Genomic DNA, 25,425 nt, shown 5'->3' with positions numbered 1-25,425 from the left:
TTTGTTCTACAGGGACTGCCTGATGACCACACTTGGGACTAATGGGTGAAAAATTACAGGAAGACAGCAATATTTCAGATCATCACAGGGAAAGGTTTCCTAAGAAACCTCAAGGCAGAATGGTTTGCCTTTAAGGTAGAAAGTTCAAATGCAATCTGGATATTCAATAAGTAAATGCTATGGAGGTAATTCAAAAAACAGAGAGTGATCTGACAACTGTGGCATTCCCACACTTGAGGGGTGAGGTCAACCGTGAGGTGTGTTGCAAGTGATCTGTTAAAATAATCATAAAACACTGAACTGTGGGATTTACTGTCTTAGATTCTAGGTTATCATTATAACACAACTCTTATTACTAAATATTTTCTTTGAGCAAAAATGAAATATTCCACATTGCTGGATAATGCTCATGGTAGTATAACACAACTCTTATTACTAAATATTTTCTTTGAGCAAAAATGAAATATTCCACATTGCTAGATAATGCTCATGGTAGTATTTATTCCCCTCAAGGGTATTTATAGGCTGAAAAGGGGGCAAGAATCACAGGTCAGGGACTGGCAGAATTCCTTTCAAAGCGTTGGTAGCACCCGCTCCTTGGCCTTCAAGCTGATTGCAATGTACTGGTGAACACTGGAGAACAAGTAGGCCATTGCATTTTTTGGAGTTGATCATCCACATCTTGCACTTGATAAGAGATAATGCTAAAGTCCTGGGAATACATCTGAACTCCATAGAAAAGGAGAATGAAGACCAGGTATACTCTGCATATCTGTGCATTTCATTTTTCACAACATAGTCACTTTGATGACTTCAACAGGACCAAAGAAAAGTAGAGCTTTTATATGGTATTTCTTTAAATAAGCACGGCTACAGATGATATAAGTATGCCCAGAAAACATTACTTTCTTTTTCAAACACTGAACACTTTCCTCTAAGCAAGAATTGACATAAACTGGTAACTAACGGAAACCAAACTTAGCCAACCTTACCCCAATCCAAACTGGAATTGACTTTTCACTTTTCATCTCCCTGGATAAATGGCCCTGGCAGAAACTGCTGTCACAAAGGCCAACTGTATAAGTGCCACCATAAAAACGCTTGACTGGCCACCTGAGGCCTTTCCCGAGTCTTCCCTGGCTCCTTTCCCATGTCCTTTACAGTGGCCTTGCCAAACGAACAGATGTCAACTGCCCCTCTGGAATGTGGGACGCTGAGCAGATGGAAGGTGTCTGATCACCTGGTGCAGTGGGCTACTGGGCAGCCTGTGATTTCTGGCACCTCATATTTTTTTTATTACAAAATTTTTTCATTATAAAGCTATTATTACCACATTACAAAAATTTGGAAAGTAGAGAAAAATCACTTAGGATCCCATCATCCTAATAAAATTACTGTTTGCTTACTCTTCCTCAGGGCCGCCTGCATCTGCTTAGCCCGCCGACTCTAGAAAGGACACGCAGCAGCAACACGCACAAATATGTGTCCTCAGACAGACACTGCCGAACAATATACCCTCCCACACCTGCGTGTGCTCCTCACAGGTCAATTTCCATTCGTGGGCTCCAATTCCTGTCACATTAGCTGAGACCTTGATGCCACCTTGGCTCCTTTCCTCAGCTCCAAAATCCAGGCCCATGGGCGTCTGTCATTATCTCTCCTCACATCTGTCCACCTACCTCCTGAGGATTGTGAGTGCATCTCCAGCCAGGTCTTCCTCCTCTGGAGGATGGCAGTGTGATTTGCTTACTGATTTGCTTCGCTGACTCTTCCTCCTTCCCTTTTCTTTAATTTTGCACTGCTAAATTATTTTCCTCATTTTTACTGAACTCTTGCTAAACAACATCTATGTGGCTTTCCACTGTCTGATAAAGAAAGAACATTCTTTGGTTTGCAAATGTGCCCCCAATTTTTTCTTGTCATTATTTATTGTTTTTTGGAAACAATTATTTATTTATTTTTATATGGTGCTGAGGATCAAACCCAGGGCCTCACATGTGCTAGGCAAGAGCTCTTCCACTATGGCTACAATCCCAGCCCATTCCTGCCCTATCTTTTGCACTTTCCTCCACAAAGATTCTGCTGCCACACTGCTCCCTCTACATGAAGCTGTGGTGTGCAGAGTGGGTGGGGCAGGGTATAAGCCAGCTCCCTGGTATCCCCTGCAAGGTCAAGGGTTCCAGGACAGCAGAGGTGGGAAAACAGGTTATTAAACTTCTGCCATTAACAATTATAAAATTGGACAGAATAAACGAATCAACTATTTTCAAGTATCAGACTATTACCAAAGCAGAGCTGTGTTCAATGCTCTGTGGCAGACTGAAGACAGGAGGGCTGGATAGCCACCATGGGCAAGCTGTCAAAGGCTACATTAGGGCCCAGGCCATCTCTCAGAGTGACCAAAGCCACAGCTGTCAGCCAGACCCATTCTAGAGAAGCAGGAAACAGTTAGAGACTGTCAGCAGCACATCTAGGGGCATGAGGAAGGGAATTGAGGGGGCTTACCTCCTATCAGCCTGCACTTTCTCCCTCTGAGAGTCAGGTGCCCTGTTTCCTCTGTTATCATTTACAAAGACTACTGTCCTCAATCCTGCTTCTTCTTACTTAACAACATTCCAAAAGAATGTTTGAAGAGCCCCTAACTGTTTGCCTATTGCAATCAGCTGGACAGCAGGAGCAGGGAAGACCTAGTGAGAGTAAGCAGCTCAGGTCTGGACAGGCATTACTCAGGAAGATACTCCTGCTAACCACAGTGCAGTGTCTTGGGAGAGAACCCCTTCAAACTCCCTGTGCACTACAGGGCCCTCAGTCTCTCTGAACAGAGCTGCAGGGGCTTTCTTTATGGAACTCCTTACACCCAGACTGCAACTTCCTGAAGGGCCAAGGTACTCACTGTTGCCTCTTCTAAGGCCCAAGAAGCCCTGGTGAGAAGCCATTTCTCATTCTCACCCTCACCAAAGTCACCATAGGAACACAATCTTAAGGTCACACAGCTGTGTAGGCTCAGAGGCCCAGGGCAAGTTCAGGAAGAAAATAACCCCGACCTTGCATGTTCTGCTGCCTGGAGAGCACATAGCTAGGCAATGCCCACAGGTATGCAGACTGCCTGCTACCCAGAATGTTATAGAAACTTCCATCCTACCATCAGCCAGTGGCCTACAGGAGAGGGCATCATCGAGGTCTCGGGCAGTTGATGGGTCAATGGTGAAGATGCAGTCTTTTCTAGGAAAAATTTTAAGATATAATTAGTAATGGCACAAATAATAGAAACTCTTCTTCACTATAGTACAGAATTAGGAACAGTTTGTTTTGCACAGATGCTCTGTTATGTAGAGCGAAGAGGAGTTTCTATCATCTCTCTCTGAGAAGGGAGAAATTTGAGACTAAAATGTGAAACTGAGGAGAGAGAAATGGGTGAGCACCTTCCCCTTCTGTTTGGGAACTGGCACTGAATTCTCCTCTACCCTGGGTGAGAATACATGTGAGCAGGTGAAGGGAGTCTGCTTCCATGAAAGGTGCTTTCCAAGAAGGGTCCTTGGCAAAAGGGCAGGTCCTTTGCTAAGTTACTCTCTGATGGTCAACTCTTATTTGGCCTTCCCTTCATCAGGGCTGATGGGAACCTGTTCTTCAAAAATCTGTTTGACATGGTTTACTCTCCTTTTCCTATCTTGACCAAATGGGTATGCCAAAGAGTAAGTTACCTGACTTGTGACACGGGTGGGGGTGATGGGTGAGAAGGACGCAAGAATAGTAAAATGCTTTGGGCGTTTAATTTAGTTAACTATAACACAATATTACTTGGAAATAGCCAAAATCAGAGGATGTGTTCATGAACAGCCAAGTACTTTACCCAAGCTCATCCTCAAACACAGCCTGTGTCCATTTATCCTCACACTACCTTACACACATCTCATGCCTAATGTGTGCAGTGCCAGGACATTCTTATACTATTTCACAGTTTCCCACACAATGCACCCCACCCAAACCATCAATTCCCAGCCTGTAAATACCTAAAGATGCTGGCAGCAGATGTCCCCAGTTCTCTGCCCAAGTTCTGCCTGGAAATTGGGGTGTTCTGCAGTAACCCCCTACTGTCCCTGCATTGCACTGCAGCACCCTCTGCTTCTACGGCCTCATCCCAAGCTCTTCCCTTTCATCTTGACTGTCACTGAAAGCCCTATCTCCTGATTCACTGGCCCTGCTGATACTGACCAGCTAGATAAGTTTTCTCCTGGAGTTGATTCTCTGTTCAAAACTTCCCCAAAGCTCTCCAAGGCTGCCAAGCTGCTCCAGTGCAGCCTGCTAAGCTCTCAGGGCCTTTAAAAAAATCCACCACCCTTACTCCTCATCCCCCTCACGGCCCACTTGATGCTTACACTGCTCCTCTCACCACCACAAACCCTCAAGTCTAAGACAGCATTAATTATAAAACACACCAACAATTCAGTGATAGCTTTCTGGGGAAATAAAAACCCCACCACATTAAATATAGACACTGATTTTAATTAAGTACAGGAAAAAGAAATGCTGAAGTTGAAAAGGATGGAATCGTAAATGGCAAATATATAACCAAACTGTAATATATATAACCAAACTTCCACAAGGAAGAGAACCTAGCGACGAAAATGAAGAAAACTACTCACACATGCCACAGCTTGAATGGAACTTGAAAAATTATAGTGACAAGAGAGCAGGTCAGTGGCTGCCAGGGCCTGCCAAAGGGTGCCTGTGCAGGGGGGTAGAACTTTGCTGATCTTGCTTGTGGTGTCTAAGATCTATCATCTTTTTAAAAAATTTTTTTAATTGATTTCTTTAAAAAAAATGACAGCAAAATGCATTACAATTCTTATTACACATATACAGCAACATTTTTCATATCTCTGGTTGTATATAAAGTATGTTTACACCAATTTGTGTCTTCATATGTGTACTTGGGATAATGATGTCCATCACATTCCACCATCCTTGCTGACTCCCTGGCCCCTCCCTTCGCCCCCCCATCTCTCTCCCCTATCTAGAGTTCGTCTATTCCTCCCATGTTCCCCCTCCCTACCCTACTATGAATCAGCTCCTTATATCAGAGAAAACATTCAGCATTTGTTTTGGGGGGATTGGCTAACTTCACTTAGCATTATAAGATCTATCATCTTAAAACTTAAAAGCGAATTAAAGGTCAAGTATACTAATTGCTAATTTTAAAATAGTTTTAAAATGTGATTTTTGAACTGAGGAAAGTAAAAATATATGTGTTAAAATGTTCATAGCATTAATCAATGGATGCTAGAACTATGGATTAATTTTTCCCTTTATGCTTTTTCATATTTAAAAAAATTACTGCAATTAAGTATTCCTTTTGGAGAAAATTAACACTGTAGATAATCTTCCCTCATAAAAAAAAACCTGTGCATCAGAAACATAATATTGCTTATTAAGGCATTTGGCACTCTTAAAACATCTTTTTTAGACCCCTTGTCCTTAATAAAGTCAATAGCTTTAAAATTATAGATCTGGTACAATTATGTATTCACTGATACACTGAGAAGAGGCAGAAAAAAATGGGTGCCACACAGAAGGAAACAAAAGCATGTAGAGAGCAGTCCCAGGAAGTGGGGGTCATCAGGGGACCACATGCACACTAAATATTTCAAGGACAGTAACACACAGTGTGGGGAACACAAGGCTGAGCCTTCAGGATTAACTAGAAATAATTTCTGTTCCACCACATAAAAGGGATTGTAAACAAGGGTGCTAGAGGAAGAGAGAAACACAGGGTCCCCTGAAAAGCACACTCCCCAGGGCTATGACCCCAGTGCCTTGAATGGAGGCTGTGACTCAGAGGTGACTGCTGAATGAATGAGTGGATGGCTGGCAACAGGAAGAGCAGGGAGGTGCCATGAATCCCCACCCCACAGCATGCAACCTGGCTTGGGTCTGCTGGGGGCCTTATATGTGGCTCACAGGGTAAAAAGGAACTGTCTGCTCCTTGCTCCTTTTTGTATCCCCCATAAAACCTAGCCAGTGTTTGTAAACACTGAGTACTCCATAAAAATACTTATGTAACCAAGAGTGAAATGTCAGGCAGGTAGTAAGACTGTTTGGGGCCTTCTTCTTTCATCATAATGACATCATAAGAAGTTGAAAGGATCCCTCTACGTCAAAATAAAAAAAGAACAGTTATCCTGGCCAGGGGGTGGGAGCCACAGTTAACTAGTTTACTTGGAGAGTTAACTAGGAAGTTCTATTTTCTTAAAATTAACTGTCTCCAGGCATTTTGAGACCTTCATTTCTATGGATACAGTGAATGGATGATAATGCCCACAAAGCCATTTCCCTTCTAAAACTTACTCAGCCATATCTGACAAGTGTTAAGTCTTCCACTGTTAGTTGGTAACAGTGAGAGGAACCTTGAGAGGAACCTCTACCCCAACTGTTTTCTGAGGAAAAAGATTATCTGACTAGCAATTCTCTACGACTTTTATTATTTTATCTGCTTTTAAACTAGAAAGATAAAAATCAAAATTAAAACTGACCTTGAGGGGCTGGGGTTATGGCTCAGTGGTAGAGCGCTTGCCTAGCATGTGTGAGGCACTGGGTTTGATTCTCAGCACCACATATAAATAAATAAACAAATAAAGGTCCATCAATAACTAATAAAAATTACACACACACACACAAAAACCCTGACTTTAACAAACAGTACTCAGGAAAACTTGCTTGCTACACAGATGTGCCATCCAGACACTACGCTTGATCGTGGGGTGGCACACCACAGTTCGTAGACCAGATTTAACCTGTCATCGTCGTCGTCTTCTTCTTGCTTTATTTTTTTGGAGGGTGGGGAATGTGGTACTGGGGATTGAATCCAGGGCATATTAGGCAAATACTCTGACACCACTGAGTTTCATCCCTGAATAGGTAGGATTACAGGCAGGCACCATCATATCTGGCTCTGTTTTTCAAAGGCTTCTGAGCTAAGTTCAGCTTTTGCATTTTTATGTGGTTGAAAAAAAATCAAAATACTATTTTGTGACACATGAAAACTGTATGAAATCAAAATTCAGTATCCATAAATAAAGGTTGATTAGAACACAGCCATGCTTTTTTGATATAATAGCACAGTTGATGGAGATAAAATGCCTAAAACATTTACCGTGTAGGAGTCTGGGGATGTAGCTCCCAAGTACAGAAAGTGTCTAACATACTCAAGACCCTGGATTAAATACCCAGCACCCCCTCCAAAAAAAAATAATAATAATATGTGGCCCTTAATATAAAGTTTGCTGGGTCCTGTTTTAGATCAAGGTTTCCAAATGGCCAGATAAATCTTTTAATTTATTAAAAATGATCTTGTCATTCAAGCAGTTTGGGACATGCTAGGCCTATTTCTAATTACAAGACTTCACAGAGCCTTTAAAATGCTGATGTCAGTAGTTCTTTCCAGACCCATTTTGCCCCCCGGCACTTTTCTGCAGCACAGCATCTCCCTGAATGAAGCAATGTTCACCCCTAGAGAAGCGATGGTCTGCACCGGGACACCCTATACACTGGCTTTGCCACCATGTCTACCCCAAGGGACACCAAAGGACGCCAACTAAGTGGTTATGCCACCTACTGCAGGAAAGCTCATGAAAACAAGGAACATCTGATCACCTGGTGTTTTTCCATGAGCACTTACGGGGCAAGCTGGCACAATGGAGGAAACTCTTCTCCTAAGTGGACGGCCTACATCTTACAGATGTATGAATTTTGTCCTTAAGTTTCTTTTTGCTCTGGCCACTGGGAAATTCAGAAAGACACTCATAACTTGTCTCAAGAAGATATCACTTGTAGGTTGAACTTTATGAACCAACTTTTACCTAATGATCCTACTCAAAGATGTCTTTTGCCCCATTTCCTAATTTTAAGAAAACCACTGCATGATATGTAATATTTGCAAATGGCCTGAAGCCTTTTTTTTGGGGGGGGGGGCGGGAAGCAGCATATAAACAAATACATATGTACAGCATTTCAAAATCATGTATTGAGGGGATATTGGAAGAGAAAGAGACACATGCGTAAACTACTAAGAGAACCAGCTTCCAGACAGAAGTAAACTAAGAAGCTCCTAACAAGGAACTGTATTGCAGCAGTGGATTCCAAACTGGTGCTCACACTGTGTAAAACTGGGAGAAGCAAGGGACAGTGAGTGACCCTGACAAACCCCAGTTTTTAGCGCTAAGAGCCAGTGATTTAATCCGTAGTCCTCGCCATGATTACGAATAGGCCAAGATGTGGTGCATGAGGGCTCCTTCTGGTTGTGGGCTGTGGTGGCTAAGAGCTGCTGGCCTCAGCACTTGAGAGCCCAGCCCCATGGGGCGGGGTTGGGGGGACAGGGGCAGTGCGCCATCCAGCTGTTATACTCTTGTTAACATGCTTGGGATTTTACTGGCTCCTTTTCTGGATGGCTCACAACCTGCAGGGAGCAGCTTGGCCTGCCAGCTTTTAGAACCTGTGAGACCAAATATTTAAAGAGTTCCGCAACAATGGTTAGAGAGAAGCTAACTCTGACCCACAGAAAATAAAGTGCCGGGAGGGGGAGAGAGAGAATGAGGCTCCAGTTCATGAGGCTGCAGAATTCCAATTCAGAGCAACTGTTATGTAACCAAAACTTCTGAAGGCACCTGACCAAGGGGCTTAGTAGAACCTCTTAAAGTCACAGTAAACTTCTAAGATGGTTTGTTTTACTCAGAGCCATTGGTACGAGAAACGAACACATAAATATCTAAAAGCCTTCTATAATCCCTTAAGACTTGGTCAAGAGCCCAAGAAAAGTATAAAAGCACAGAAAAAATTCCTGCTTCTCTGTCACTCATACCCCTCCTTGAAACCCACACCTTCTGCCTCTTCAAGATACCAACATCCCTGCCCCCTTTCAGCTGGAAGCAGCTGTCTGGTGTGGACAACAACATTGACCCACTACCTCATCACTATTTACCTCTATGGGTTTTGGCTAAGACCCCTTCTACACCATAATTACTGTTCTCCCCAAGGTCATGGTTATTTCCAGATTAATCTTGCTTTCTTCCTCTTCTTTCACATTGCTGCAGATTAAACCCAGGGTCACACACATCCGAAGCAAGCGCTGTACCACTGAGCTGCATTCCCAGCCCTAGATTAATCATCTTGAAGCATGTATATGGTCAAAACTCCTCACCAACTCCTCACTGAATAAAGTAAAATTTGGCTCAAGATTCAAAACCCTCCATGTGCTTTTCTAGTTAGTATGTGTACACTGCGTGCCAAACTTTTCTCTATATTCTCTGGTGTTTGAAATGTCATTTGTGCAGTTCCTGTACTGGAACACTTTGCCACCAGCCTCCAAGGTAAAAGAGCTACCTACCTTTCAAAGGACTGGCTGCCATCTTTTCTCCACCGAACTCTTGTGTTTCCACGGAGTGGAAGCCACCTCTTCCCACTTGCCATGCCCATGCCTGTGACCTGACCCTCTGATGGTACCAGCTCCTATCCTTGGTATGCTGGTGGCTGCTTATTGCTGTGACAGGTTGAGAGCTAAATGTCAGGTCTGGCTCATCTTTGTATATCTTCTAGCACACCAAAGGTGTACAAGTACTAAACACTGATGGACAGATGAATGGACAAATGCCAAGGGGCTCTCTTGAGAACTTTTCCATTCAATTTTGCCACTGTGCCTCGGGAAATACATTTAGAATTAGAACTCATGACTTCCTGGCATTGGATCCTGTGGTCACACCACAGTGTTATTGTTTCCAAGGGTGTCCTTTTCTGTCTTCATCCCATCTTCTTTTCTCATAAAACAGTGTTTTACAAACTGCGGTTCAGGGACCACTTCCAGATTAACAAAATTTATAGAGGCCCTCCTCTGTTCGTGACTCTGGGTTTGTCTCCTTGCTAGCAAGCAATTCTAGTGGAAAGGATCTGGGTCAATGGTGGTAAATGGGTGAAAAGGAATGGAAAAAATCTAGAAAATAACCTTAAGAGGATAAAGAGTAAAATTTTTATTTCAACACTTTCTTCAATTAGATAGTATCACAGTTTATATAGAAACCAGAAAATGTTATGTTAATCATAGCAGGAAAAACAGTCAAAGAGCTAGAGCACTCATCCATAGTAATGTGTCCCCAAAAGCCCAGTCAGCTGTGCTAGACCTTCTAGTAAAGTATGATGCTGAATTCATCTTAGCTTCTGGTTCAATCAGATGGGATTATCATTTAAACCCAGCCTGTCCCTCCTGGTTCAGCAGTCAGAATCTTTTCTTTTTCTCGAAGGCAGTTGCTGATATTTTAATACTCTTTCTCCATCAGCTCTGCTAACAGAATGAATACTAAGGTGTCTGATACAAATCATTTTTTTTTTTTTTTAAGAACAGAAAAAGACTAAAGCCCATTAAGAGCAGAAAGCAACCTTGGTCCATGTGCCCTCAGCCTGTGCTCCCATCCTCCACTCAGTGATGAAGAAACATGCACGAGGCCACATAGTGGGCAGAAGGAAATGACCAGTGCTCTGGGCAGGTCCTTCTCTCCTGACCAGAAACTTTTAGCTATGGGCCACCTCAATCTTTACAAAATTCTAGACCAAGTGAATGTATTTATCAGGTTCTTCTACTTCCTAAAGGACTAGGAGTACGAGACTCCAGAGCCCATGGCAACAGTCTCCTCTGTTCCACTGTTTACGCAGGCACTCAGTGAGCCTCTCGGTGCTCTGCGAGCACAGGCCACAGGACAAGGCTGGCCTGGTACTATGGGAGCCAGGATGGGCCAGAAAGGCCATGATTTAAGCCAGAGAATACACGCAAAATAACTTTCTTCCCCTCAAATTCCATTTTGAAAACTTCAACTTTCAGGGAAGTTGAAGGAATAGTAAAATGAACGTCGATACGCTCTTGCTCCAGACTCTTTTAAAAGAGGCCAACGTTCTGCCACTAGTTGCTTTTACTTTCCCTCTGCCCTGTCACCGCCTTCATTCGTAAGGCTCTGCTCTTTCTTTTCACATCTTGAGCTCCTGATGTGGAGGAGATCACGCAGCCCCATTGCCCCCAGCCCTAAACTGCTGCAGGTTCACAGCAACGAGGCCTTCTCCTGCAGCACCACAGAGCTGCCACCCAGCCAAACGGCTACCCAGCCCTTGTTACCCAAATTAGAGACTACATGCCAGTGTCTTCATTTATCCCCCAAAAGTCTCAACGTTTTACATTTTGTCTTCATCCTGATCCAGGTTCTAATCAGGTCACATGTTGTATCCTGGTAGTTGCATCTCTTGAGTCTGTTTAATGCCCACCTATCTTTTAATATAATATTGCTTTTTTGGAAAGTGACCATATGTACTGAAGAATGTCTTATATTCTGATTTATTGGTGTTCTTCATGGAAGAAGGAAGAGAAGAGGAGACAGAAATAAATCAAACATGGTAAAATTAATCTCCTCAGTATTTCCTATAATCAGGAGGCTTGATTAAAAGGCTTGACTAGAGTTAGCTGAACACTTGGCTTGAACACTTCTTTGGTGAGACATGCTGCATCTCTTCAGAAGGTACACTGTCAGGTTGCCTGACGAGATGAGTAGGTCAAGGAACTGATAGCCTACCCAGCCTATCTGAGCTCCCTGTTACCCTCTGTAAATAATAAGTCATCTATGGAAAGAGATTTGGAGATCATGTGAATATCCTGTTGTCAGAAAAAACTTTCAGCCACTAGTTTTGGCATCTATTGATGATTTTTGTCTGATCAAGCATAACTTTGTAAATTATAAAATGATAATTTTCTAATCCTATAATACCTTCTGCATTTATTTGCTAGCTCTCTTCTGTTAAAAGGAGCTTTTAGTTAGATATGGTGGTGCACACCTGTAATCCCAGCTACTTAGGAGGGTGGGGCAGGAGGATCACAAGTTCAAGGACAACCTCAGAAACTAAATGAGACCCTGTTTCAAAATAAAAAATAAATAATATTATGTAATATAGTTCAGTGGTAGAACCTCCCTGGATTCAATACCTAGTACCATTTTTTTTTTAAAGAGCTTTTCCTATACTGCCACCAATGCCCACCCCCCCTCTGGTATCATTACAGAGTCACTGATTCTTTCTTTCTTTCTTTTTTAAATACAATGTGTTATTATCCAATACCACCATTATTCTTTTTGATATGTAAATTATCTGAAATTAGGCTGCTGGGGGCCCCTTCAAGTGACCTGTATTCCTGTGGTGTGGGGATCATCTCTGAGCACTTACAAGCCTTCAGCACAGTGAAATAGCCCAGGTTCACCTGGCACATCCTGCCCCAGTCCTGCTATCACCCACCTCACTAAAGAGCTCAGATTCCTTCTGGTTGAAAATGTCACTTAGAGATCAACATAGGGTGCAAGATAGGCTTGTTCCCTACTTCCAGGGTCCCTTGCTTTTAGGACACAGCAAGGAGAATTAGAAGTATTGGGTTTAATCATGAAATTGCTGCTATTTGACTATCTTAGCCCCAAAATGGATACTTACTCAATCTAACATAGTGTTAAAAAATCATGAGTTCACACAGGCTCTGAGATAGTTAGGGACCATCATGGGACATACAGAAAGGATGGGAAGGCACCAGAGGTTTAAACCCCTAACCTGTCATTCCTTAAAATTGGCACACATTTTTCCCCTTTTCTTTATTCTTTCTCTCCCACATTTTTCAGCAATCTCATCGCAAGGACCAGATCACCATAAAAACGAAAATATCAGTGACATAATGTCTCAAAGAATAAACTAAGTAACTATTGGTCTGTATCTTTCATGTGGAAGAAATTCCTTAAGAACATACCAGACCCTGCCCACCCCAGCATTTGACAGGAAGCTGGCCGCCTTGTCAGGGCCATCTCCCTCAGTGGGAAGCTCACCTGAGTGTTCATAAGACGTGCCCTCCATGCCGGGCTCTGTCTCCTTCCTACCATTCTGCACCTAAAGATCCTGTCTCTGGTAAGACCATCTCCAAGAGAAAACAGAGACTGCACGGTTCCTTCTCATCGTCTCCCCAATTCCACACTGTGTCTTCCTTTTCTCAGTGACAACTCCAGCTCCCTATGGCCTCAATAGTCAAAATTAGTATCAGAACTACAACACCAAAAATCGCCAACAGGAGAAATGACCCTGGGAAGCCTATGATTTTTTTCTCTGCAGTTTTATCCTTAGAGAATACTCCGTAAGGGGCTGGGGCTGGGGCTCAATGGCAGTGCACTTGCCTGGCATGTGTGAGGCACTGGGTTCAATTCTCAGCACCACATATAAATAAATAAAATAAAGGTCTGTCAACAACTAACAAAAATTAAAAAAAAAAAAAAAAGAATACTCCATAGGCACTGAGGGCTCAAAAGTAACTTGAATTTAATTATTTATGTGCTGATGTTACATATTTGACAACTTGATTTTATTTTACTTAAATTTTAAAAACTTTGTTACTTTTTACATTTAATTTTATTGTTGAATATTTTAAACTTTAAATTATTCAAAAGTTAAAGTGCACTCTTAGTCTCTTAGTTCCATTCCATCTCTGTCGTTCCATCCTGTTCCTCCTCATCCCCTGTATACAACCATTTCATCATTTTCTGGTTTACCCTTTCTAGTTTTTTTGGTTTTGTTATATATATACACACACACACACACACACGCAATACACTCTCTTATTTTTCTTTTTTCCTTCATAAATATTCAAATGTTATAAATTCTCTTCTCACCTTGTTTTTTCACTTAACAATAAATCCTGAAAATCACTCCATATCAGTTCAGAGGCCACAATCAGAATTGTCAGAGTTGGAAGGTCACTCCAGTCCAAATTCTCTCCCTAGGCCTCCAAACCAAAACCAATGACATAGACCAGCCACATCTCAAGCACTGGGGCCGGGGTGTGGGAGGAAGGGCTCATTGTCCCATTAGGCATGCATTTGGTTTTAGAGAGCTCTATCAGAGTTTTCATAGGCTGAAGTGAAATATGACTCTGGTAACTTTATGATTCAGGACCTTTAGCCACAAAGAATCAGCTAACTCCCTTTTATACCATGCAGCCCTACAAACATGACTTTTCCCAAGAAATATGCTCAGGTCTTTCTCTTCTAAAGTATTATAACTGTGTAATTATACCCCTTTGCATAAATTCTCACTCAAAATTTTATGCCAAAATAAACCTAAGTTGCAGGAAACAGTGGAACATCAACATGGAGAAGGTGAGAGGTCAAGAAAAAGAAGACCAGAATTCCTTTATCCAACAAATACTTAGTGGGCACCTGCTGCTCTGGGTGCTTGGAACACATTTAATAACAGAAAAAAGATTTTCTACTTACATTGTAGTGGGGAAGAGACAGAAAATACACAGCAATGAAATTAAGTGTTGGGGGGGGGGAAACAGTAGAACAGAGGAGGAGGAGGATGGGAAGTGCTGCTTGCCTGATGGTGTGAGCAGCACAGTCAGGTGGGCTGCGGTAAGAAGCTACGGGAAGACGGTTGGACGGAGGCAAAGGAGTGAGCCCGGGCTAACTGGCAAGGAAGGGCATGGCACAAGAGGAGCCAGGGCAAAGGCCCATGATCTGCCAAGGTAGTTTACCTGAAGGCACTGAACTACGCAACCAAGAGCATTCACAAAGAAGCAGATGGCTTGGTTCTGGACTCCTGCACTTCTGGCTTTCCACGCCTAAGGGAGCAATGGGGCAACGAGTTCTACCAGGTCCAGAATGTCTATCTGAAGCTCTCTGAAGCTCTTTCTTTCTTCTTTTACTCTGATAGTAGAGTTTTCTTATAATCCAACAAAATGAAGTAGTTACAAGATTCTAGAAAGGATCAAATATCTGAGCCCCCAAATCTAGAATGCTAAAAAGCTCCTCACAAGAGACAAAATCTGCAGAGTGAAAACACATTAAAAGCCTTCGACATGTGCTCTCATCAAAAATACTTTTCCCCTCAATTTCCTAGAAATGCCCCGTGAGAGAAAAGAATTAAATGATGGTGATTGTTATTTTTATTCACATTTTGTGGATGGGGAAACTAAGGCTTATAAGAATCTAAGTAACTTACCCAAAGTCACAAAGCTGCAGAGTTTGATTCTGTCTGCACTCAGAAGACAATCCCCCATAGTAAAGGTGTTAGAAGCTGAGTTTCTCTCTCCTCTTTTCCTTCCTTCCTGTCTCTGACCCCTTACCCTCCCCGAAGGCAGGACACAGAAATCAGAACTGCTTTCCCCCTGCCCCCCAAACCAGCCATAAAACCTAAAAATACTACTCTAATGCTCCCCTACTTTTCTGTGTAAAAAATAGCCATAAAGAAATTTTCGGACCTACCTTGTTTTTCTAGATAACTTTAAGACCCTCAATTCCAGACAGGGTACCTGCCCCATACCTGGGAAAGAAGGAATGTTGAACAGAGAAGAATCTGAACAGACAGTTTTTGGGGGGTCCCTCCCAGTCTATTTAGTTCTTTCTGACCAATCATAAAAGCTGTCCAAACACACAAATGAATAGTCAGTGTGTCCTGATATTTTGAGTCATCAGTCTGAAGACTCTGTTTCGTGTATAACTAAAGACAAACAATTTCTGTCATCTTTTCTCTTATTAATCTGGTTTTGTCACAAGGGTGTCATCCTTGACCCTTTATGATGAGCAGTAAAGAGATCGCCTCCATTTTCTGCCCCTACAACTGGACAAGAATTCTCCAAAGGGGAAAGTGTTTCAACATAAGCTTCAATATTTCTAGACTAAGATTTAAATAACTTAAAAGCATTCTGGCTGAAGTAATATATTCAAGTGCTCCTTAAGAAACATTTCCTTTCTGTTTGGCTGGGTTGACAGTGACTTCATGTTAGGCAGCCCAGCCAAATCTGACAGCTTGCTACCCACCACCTGAAACTCCACACCCAGAGCTCTGACAGCAAGTTTCTTCAAACTGAATACTCCTTGGAAAAAAAAATAAAGAAAGAAAAAAGAAAAAGAAAAAAAAAAAAAAGAATACTCCTTGGTACCTCCAAGAGAGTCAAGTCCCAAGCACTTCCTTTCAGAAGTGGTATACAAAAATAGGGGAAAAAGTAACCAAAGAAAGAATACATGAGGATATGCTTTCCCTTGGGAGGGGGGTATCTTGGGTTGGGGTCGGGCCTTCACACACGCCAGGCAGGTGAAAACACTATAATGTAAAATTTGCTTTACAATTTCCAGAATCGATATAGTTAATGTGTAAAAATAAAACAGAAAGTGTAACCAAATCTTAATAGGACCTTTCCTGAGACTAAACACAATGGGGTAAAGGCCAAAATTTAATGGATTTAAATTCAAGTGGACAGAATTAGGAATAGTTACAAAGTCAAGGAATTAACTATGTCTAGACATCTCTCCTAGATTTCTATTTGAGGAACAATATATATATTTTTCTCATCCTTTGAATTCCCAAGCCAGGAATTTAGAACCTGCTGTTGAAAGGATCATCATCCTTAATTCTCCATTTATCAGGCTAAAATGCAAATGCAAGTAGTGAATGACTTCAACAGCTCCCAGGGAGCACACTGAGCTAACTGGGGAAGGGTTAAGCCATCTCTCTTTTTCAGGGCTGAAAACATTTGTTCTGATATGAGAAGAATCATCACAATGGTGCCAGCTCCCTTCTATAAAAGCTATACACATTGTTTGCACAACTGTATGATTGTTATGGCAACCATAAAAACGGAACAATCATTCTTCAAATTACACACTACCCATACGAGATTACCTACATACTGTTTGTTTCTCCACATTACCCAGAAATTTCTTTTCAGAAAATGCTATGTCTGTCCCATAGATGTTCAGGAGCAAGATAAAGTGGTCTCTTTCAAAGGGACATTCCCCAACAATGAATCTTTCAAAGGCCTTGCTCTTCAAGAATTCTTGGCTTTCCTGTCAAGTCTTTTTATCCTTTGGTCACTGGGCAGCCTTAAAATATTCCCCTCCCACTGGGAGGCAGAGGAACTGGCTAGAAAATGTATTCTCAAAATGAATGTTTTTATTAAGTGGATGATATGGAAAGGTGATGTGTAAAGCGTCATGAAGGGGCCTTAACAGACCTGGCACAGTTTTGGAAGACACTGAGACCATTTACCAGCCTCAGTAGCAAAGAGACTTCTCTAAGAGACACATACAGCACTTGAAGGAAATTTGCTCTGCTGAAAGAGGCAGAAGGAAGACAAAGAACACCACCAGGAATATATACTTCTTTCAATACCAAGATAAATTTCAGTTATGTTTTCAGATGACCAGGGACTCTATTATTATTTTGGCCATAGTGTATAGTACTTTATAACTTTCAACAGAAAAATAAGTATGAATTCTTTCTTCTCACTAATGGGAATAGCCAAGCCTAATGTTGTAAGCCTTTAAATATTCATCTTGGGCTAAAATTCTGTTGCATTGTTCAAAGTTGGTTCTATAGTTTTAAAAAAAGGCAGGCTAACAATGGCTTCCTGGTCAACTTTCACATTAAATACAGAGGAACACAGAGTGCCTACTCCACTCCCACATGCCCCCAACCTCAGGAGAGGAGCCTGAGTGACCCTCACAGCCTGCACCACCTGCCAGATCTTTGCCACTCTCTTTACTTCAGCCCAACTGCTACTGCCCAGTCCTTGCCAGGCCAGGGACCAGCCCTGACTTCATCATCCCACTCTTTCCCATGCCTACAAAAGCAGCTCACTACCTCTGACTCCAGTCTCCCATCTTTCTTCCCTAACTTTCTCATCCTTTACCATTTGGCTATTGGGATGAAATAAGCTCCTAACACATAGCATTAAATTCTACTCCCAGCCTCAAAAACCTCCCTAGCATCTAGCTATCTCTAGACTGCAGTCCTCAGACGGGCATTCAGCATCCTCTGAGATCTGCTTCATGCAGCTTCTCTATTCTTCTTCACCCCAGTAACACGAGCCTTCAATAAGCCAGTTCTGCCAAAATATCCCGAATTGTTTCCTGTGTAGACTTACCATATTTTCTTCTAAAGTTGATTCTCTTTGAAAGAACTGTTTCCCTCAATTATATTGTTTTCAATTATTACAATAGCTATTTCAATTTCTAGCAAATAGTAAGAGAAAATAAATTTACCAAATTAAGCCTATTTTAAAAACTTGAGCTTTTTGAACTCCAATCTCTGAAGTAAAGGCTGGTAGTTACAAAAGGTCCATTTGCCAGAAGCATCACCATATCTGTGAGAATAGAGCTCACATAGGTGATTCCTTAGGACTTCAAACCATGACCTCGGAACACTGCCCTACAGACTTTTCTGGGCTTAGAACCAAAGTCCTTTGGATTATAAACATACTGATATCCAGGGGTATGTAAAAAGGGGGCCAACAAAGTAGGAAGAGAGAGTAGAATTCAAGGGCAGAAAATAGTGTGAAATATTTACTCTTCATATGGCTTAAACATCTTTTTAGTATGGTAATTTGCCTGAATGATCATCAAAAAGAAGGAAGGAATGATATTTCATCAAGTGTATCTGACGCTTTATCCTATGCTAAGTACCATGCATGTTCTTAAATTCCACTGCAATGACATCAAAATATATTATTTGGCTGGATGCAGTGGCACACACCTATAATCCCAGTGACTTGGGAGACTGAGGCAAGAGGATCACAAGTTTGAGGCCAGCCTCAGCAATTTTGCAAGGCCCTGTCTAAATAGATAGACAGACAGATAGATAGACTAAGTACGTGCCTCAGTGGTTAGGTGCAACTGGGTTCAATCCCCGGTACCAAAAACAAAACAAAACAAAACTGTTTTAACTTTAAAAGAAAGTAGGGCTCAGAAGAGCCCAAGATTAAACACCTAGTAAGTGGCAGAATGAGTGAAGATTCAAACCAAATTCGTCTCTAAAAACTATATTCTTAGCTAGCCGTGATGGCTTGGAAGGCTGAGGCAGGAAGATCCCAAGGTCAAGGCCAGTGTCAGTAGCTCAGTGAGACTTTGTTCAAAATAAAATTTTAAAAAGGGCTGGGATGTAGCTCAGTGGCCACTGGCTTGCTAGGCATGTAGGAAGACCTGGCTTTAATCCAAGCAATGGGTGGGGCTGGGGTGGACCCCATTACATTCTTGTATCTCATCCCTGTGATATCAGAATAATTTAAAAACTTCAAGCACCTGGAATAGAAAAATAATGAGTAACAGTGTCCATGAAGTCAGGCTTGAATGTAGCAGTATTAGACACACTGGTTTTCTGATCTTACACTTCCTTTCCCACACCAGCACGGAGCCCTAACTGGGGCAGACTGATCCCTGCCCTAGAATCTGGAATTGGGACAGAAAAAGGGAAAGATAGAGGCAAAGAGGAAAGAGGGGGGACGGTTAAGGGAGAAATCCATTTCCCTTTGTATGGACAGGTCAAGACAACAACATGAGAGCTGTAGACAGCAGCTGACCAGCTGGGGAGCAGGAAGCAAAGACAACTCCTCCAAGAGGAGAAGAGGAAGTGGATGGACAGAAAGCAGCAGAAACAAAGAAGTGGAAAGTCTTTCTGCGTTTCCTGCCTTGGTGCAATTCCTGGTTCCTGGCCCTTGGACTCTGGGAGATATTACAGGATCCTTAAAACAGATTCCCCCTTCTGCTTCAGTGAGCTCCAGTGGTTTCTGTTCTTGGGACCAAAAGAGTCTTAATTAATGAAACAGCTGTGGAAAGTTTCCTAGAATGGCTAACTTGTCATGGCTTTCTCTGGTGCTTTCTCATTAATGAAGCCATGACAGGATGCTACATTCACAGCTTCCAGACTGCCCACTTCAGGAAGCATTGCCAGCCTCCCGGGGGTGGGAGGCAGAGGAAGGGGCTCACTGAACTGCAATCAGGTTTTCATTTAAAAAACAAATCGCCTGGGCTTGTAGCTCAGTGGTAGAGAGCTTTCACCTAGCACATGTGAGGCACTGGGTTCCATCCTCAGGACCACATAAAAATAATAAAATAAAGGTATCATGTCCATCTACAACTAAAAAGTATTTAAAAACAAAAAACCTGGGCTGGGATTGTGGCTCAGTGGTAGAGCGCTCGCCTAGCACATGCGAGGCCCTGGGTTCGATCCTCAGCACCGCATAAAAATAAATAAATTAATAAAATAAAGATATTAAAATAAAAACAAATCAGATTCTGGGGTTGGGATTGTGGCTCACTGGTAAAGTGCCTGTCTGACATTTGTAAGGCATAGGGTTCAATTCTCAGCACCACATACATATAAATAAATAAATAAATAAATTAAAGGTCCATCAACAACTAAAAAACATTTTTTTTTTAAATTACCTTCAAAACCTTTGGCTTTGCCATTTGGAAATTTTTTCCTTTTCCCAATAATAAGTAAAACTACTACCACATTCGTACAAGTCTTGGTATGAATTCCTGATTTAATTTCTCTTAAGCAAATGGTAGCTATATGTTTAAGTTCTTTAAAAGGTGCCAAGTAGTTTCCCACAGTAGTTTACCTTTTTACATTCTCAACAGTGGTCTATGAGAGTTCCTCCACATTGTTGCCAGAACTACGGTGTGGTCAGTCTTTTTAATTGTAGGTGGCTTGTTTTGCCTTCTCCTTACAGTGTCTTTTGAAGAATAGATGTTCTAAATTTTAATGAAATTACATTATTTCTCTTTATTTAAAACAAACAAACCATTGCCTTTGCCATTCAAATTCCATGAAGCACAATGGCTATCAAATTGGTCACAAGGAACCTCCAACTCCTACTTTCTCATCACAAGGCAGGGGAAGAGGACAGTGTTTCTTACTGATATTTTTATGTTTATCAAGAACTTGGGTTAAAAAAGGTGGACATGAGGGTAGAGAGTGAGAGCTTCCAAGACTGCAGACCCAAATTCCAGTCTTAGTTCTGCCACTCTCAGCCATGTGAAGTTGGGCAAGTAACTGCACTTGTCTGGGATGCGGTTTCATTGTCCTTGAAATAGGGACAAGTATTCCACAGGGCAATTTTAATGACTAAATGAGAGTATGGATGTATAAAAAAGTATAAAATACCCATTCAATAAATGATTTGTCTGGATATATTAACAAAACCAGGAGAAAAACTTCAAACTTTGCATATATTATTTTTTCATCCTCAAAATTTTTGGCCAAATACTAACAGAGATGATCTACTAGGGAAGTGATTTATCTTAGTGTACATGGTGGAAGAGATAGAAGGATAATAAGTGAGGCCTGCTATGTGACCAGCACTGCCTCTGGTCTAAGAGACATTCAAGAGTGTGTGAGTGATTTAATATTTTCAAAATAACTTTAATTCAGAAAGAAACGATTAAATATGACTATAGAAAAGGATAATTGAACACACATTTAAAGCATTGTTATGCTTGTGGGAACACTCCTATCCTAGGAATTCTAATTACATCTGAAAGACCACAGGAGAACTGTTTAAACAATCACAGCTTCAAACTCTTGATTCTCCCATATATGAACCCTGGTGTAATTCCACTAAGCCACCTCTCAGGCAAAGACCATAGGCAGCTACGTTTGAGCCTGAGGAGGGAATCCACTGGAACAAGAGCCACTTCTGCATACAGGTAACAGTTCTTTCTGCCTCTTTTGAGAGCTGAAGGACTCCATGTACTCATCCACACAAGGCAACAATGCTCCAACAGCTTTTGGAATTCTTTAAGAACCACTTTCTAAGCCAATTCATGAGCTTCACAAGAAAATCAGTTTTACTGCTTTATAATTATACCTTTTTTTGTAGTTGGATTATCCAACTTGATCACCCACCTGATTTACCACCCTTGGCTCTGAACTGACTTGGCTGTTTTCAAAAATCAAATCCACCCTCAAAAGATGAAGATTTGCCTTTGTTGAAAATGTGCCTCAGGCTCTGAAGGCAATTTCCGAAAAGGAATCCAAAAATGTGTATGTCGTCCACAGCTCCTCACACACTGCTGGCCAAGCTGGAATACTCCCCCTTCACAAAAATGTCCTTGGGACCCTGCTTCTCTCAAGTTCCCCTTACCTCCCTGCACAGTCAGGCCACTCAGGCTCCCACCTTCTCACACCTCCCACCCACTCCTCCACTGACCTAATCTAGTTTTGGCTCCAATCACTCCTTAGTGAGATACCCAGATGAAAAGGAACTTGATGGTTCAATCCAGTGTCCCGAGTTCCAGCTTTGTCCCAGCTGACCTGTCACAGAGCACAGGGCAGCTCACACTTGTCACCAACCTTGTCTCCTCTTATCCTTTAATTCTTCTAATGCCCATCTTTGGTGTCCCCAGATCCACTTCTCCTAAGAAGTTTCTCCCTGGGAATGTGCAGCCCCTCAAGGTCTCTCCCTGGCTCTTTCCTCCACACTACAAGCTCACCCTGCACATACTGATTCCCGTAAAGGCCTATGCCACTTTTATCCACCTAAACAGATGTTTACCAGCCAGACTTCTTCCTTGACCAACAGGCCTATTTTTCTGTAATTGAGACAGGATCTTACTACATTGCCAAGGGTGGCCTTGAACTTGGGATCTTCCTGCCTCAGCCTCCTGAGTTGCTGCGATGACAGGTATGCACCACCACCCACCATGCCCAGGCAAGCCTAAGGTTACTGATACAATCCAAAAGCCATGTGGGCTTCTCCTGCTACTGAGAGATCTTTGAGCATGCAGCCATTAACAATGTCAACTGTTTTTTCTTCCTCTTTTTAAAATAATTATAAAACAAAAGTATAACGAAATCCTATTTATCCTTCAAGATCAAGTTCCAAGATCACCTGCACTTTAAAGCATCTAAGTTCCTCATATCCTATGAGCTGCTTTCTCATCTCTTTATCTGTTGCCTTTAAAAATTTTTTTGAACCTTTTGAAACACAGATTAACATGCAGTTGTAGGAAATGACAGCGATGCTGTGTATCCTTTATCCAGTTTCCAATGGTAAGAGCTTAGAAAAGGATAGTACAATGTCAAAACCAGGAAATCAATAAAGATATAACCAATCTTATTGAGATTTCCCATCCCCCCTTGTACTCATTCAAGTGTTTATGTTCTATAGAATTTTATTATATGCCAGGGTTCATGTAAACATCACATCATTCAGGATCGTGAGCACAACCATCTCAAAAATCCTTCAATCACACCCAACTCCCTCCTGTCCCGCCTTCCACAATCAATTGGCAACTACAAATCTCTTCTCCAGTTCTGAGATTTGATTTTACAAAAATGTAATAGAGGTAGAATGCTGTGGTATACAACCTTCAAGATTGGCTTTGTTCATTAGCATCATTTACTGGAGATCCATCCCAGTTGTTAAATGTCACTGTAGCTCCTTCCTCTCTATTGCTGAGTGCCATCCTGTGGCATGGATACACCACAGTTTGTTTAACCACTCACACACTGAAGGACAACTGAGTGTTTCCAGTTTGGGGCTACTGTAAATAATTCTGTTATGAAAATCCGTGTACAGGTTTTTGCAAGAATATAAATTTTCATTTCTTTGGGATAAATGCCCAGGAGTAGCAATTACTGGGTTGTGTGATGGTTATGTTTAGTTTTTAAGAAACTGCCAAAGCATTTCAGGAGTGGGGGTGGCATTTTACATTCCCACTGGCAGCATGCAAGTGATCCACATTCTCTGCATCCACAACAGCATTTGGTATTGTCAGAACTTCTCAGCAACATTGCCTCTTTTCTTTTCGACATTCTGATAGTTGTGCACTGATATCTCATTGTGGACTCAGTTTGAATTATATAATGGCAGTTAAGTTAAATGAAACAAGAATTTTCATGAAAAACAGCACTCCTTTAAGATTAAGGGAGCAAAATACCTGAAGGAGGAAGAAGACAGCCCAAACTACTTCTTAGTCTTCTAGGACTAAAAGACACATCAGATAATTAGGAACTAAATAGTGAACCAGTCTATGAGGTATAAAAGTAAGCTAATACACCAGGAGATGGGTGGCTGAGAGGTCAGCTCTACCTTCTGAGCCTACCTGGTCAGCAGAAATACCAAGAAGCCACAGCCAGACAAGACAAGGACACTAAAATCAAACCCTAGGGGAGACAGGACAACAACCCACCCTATCCCAAAAATATTAGGGACTCCTCAGAGATAAAGGGCATTCCAGGGGGTGAAGGGCAAGCACATGCATAGAATAATCACTAAAGTAATCTAGAGTTACCTTTTTTAGCACAGGAAAACACACCCCACAGGGAAGACCTAAGGCAGCGATGAGCCGTAGATGCCACAAAAGCCCCTCCCACTTGTGATGACATCAAGTGACTGCTCCCAGCCTACCCTGCAGACTCTAAGAACTGTACACCTTTGTCCTTTGGAAAAGCCAGCCTGACACTCTGTCAGTCAGTTACGTCTCTCTTCTCACTGGAGCACAAGTCCCAATAACCCTTGTCAGTGTCCATGATCACTTGACTAATCTTCATCAAAAGCGAGTCAAAAGTTCCTCTCTCTGATATCAAAACAACTTTTTATTTGCTCATATACCATTTGTATATCCTCTTCATACATGTATGCCGCCCATTTTCTGATTGGATTGCTTTTACACTGTTGAGTTTGAGAGCTTCCTAATGAATTCTAAATACTGTTTCATTGTTGGACATATGGTTTACAAAATAATTTCTTCCAGTGTGTAGTTTGTCTTTTCATAAACCTATCGGGGTCTTTCACAGATGAAAGATGTTTGATTTTGATGAGATCCGATTCATCAAAAGTCTTCTTTTCTGGACTGTGCTTTCCATGTCAGAGTCAAAGAGCTCTTTAGCCAGCATCTTCTAAGTTTTCTCCTGTGCTCTTTCCTGTAAGTTTTAAATTTTACGTTTTATATTTAAGTCCTTGACCCTTTCTAATTCTGGCATAAGGCACAAGATTTTGGTAGAGATTCATTTATTTGCCTGTGCCTGCTAAACTTCTCCATCACCATTTGTTGAAAGGCTATCCTGCCTACACTGAGTTGCTTTTGTTCCTTTGTCAAAAATCCATAGGCATATTTGTGTGGATTTAATTCTGGGTTCTCTATTCTGTGCCATTAATCTGTGTTCACTGGGCACAGTGACACAAACCTGTAATCCCAGCAACTTGGGGGTGTGCTGAGGCAGCAGGACCGCAAGTTCAAAGCCAGCTTCAGCAATTTAGCAAGACCCTGTCTCAAAACAAAAAGGGCCAGGGATGTAGCTCAGTGGTAAAGCTTTCCTGGGTTTGATACCCAGTATTACCTCCCTCAAACAAACAAAAAAAAATGCGCTTGGACCATGTATGTGTTTGTAGATGCTCTCTATCAAGTTAAGAACACCTCTCTTTTCCTATGAGCTAAATTTTTAGTACAAATGTGTTGGATGTTTTTAAAAAGCCTTTTCTATATCAACTTATCTCTGATAAAACTAGATGAATTCTGTTGAATATTCTGTTGATATGGCGGCTGACACATGCTGACTTTTTACAATTGTGTCACCGAGATAAAAGTCACCATA

General features: G+C 41.8%; 1 protein-coding gene across 8 annotated transcripts in view; it reads right to left on the bottom strand.

Annotated features, from left to right (window-relative positions):
- Dis3l2 (DIS3 like 3'-5' exoribonuclease 2) overlaps positions 1–25,425 on the bottom strand; it is a 335,522-nt gene that overhangs the window by 124,283 nt on the left and 185,814 nt on the right. For 7 of the 8 annotated variants that reach the window (XM_046439665.2, XM_046439664.2, XM_046439663.2 and 4 more), the window contains one exon: positions 3,143–3,222. The exons of the other annotated variant lie outside the window; for it this stretch is intronic. In XM_046439665.2, the coding sequence (XP_046295621.1) occupies positions 3,143–3,222 (80 nt within the window). The remainder of the gene's footprint in view (positions 1–3,142; positions 3,223–25,425) is intronic. 8 annotated transcript variants of the gene reach the window in all.

This window comes from Marmota monax, unplaced genomic scaffold (genome assembly GCF_021218885.2).
Source record: "Marmota monax isolate L192 unplaced genomic scaffold, Marmota_monax_Labrador192_F-V1.1 WCK01_AAM20220418_F8-fsc00041, whole genome shotgun sequence".
NCBI lineage: Eukaryota > Metazoa > Chordata > Mammalia > Rodentia > Sciuridae > Marmota > Marmota monax.
The sequence above is the reverse complement of the archived record's forward strand: the minus strand, read 5'-3'. Positions and strand labels throughout refer to the sequence as shown.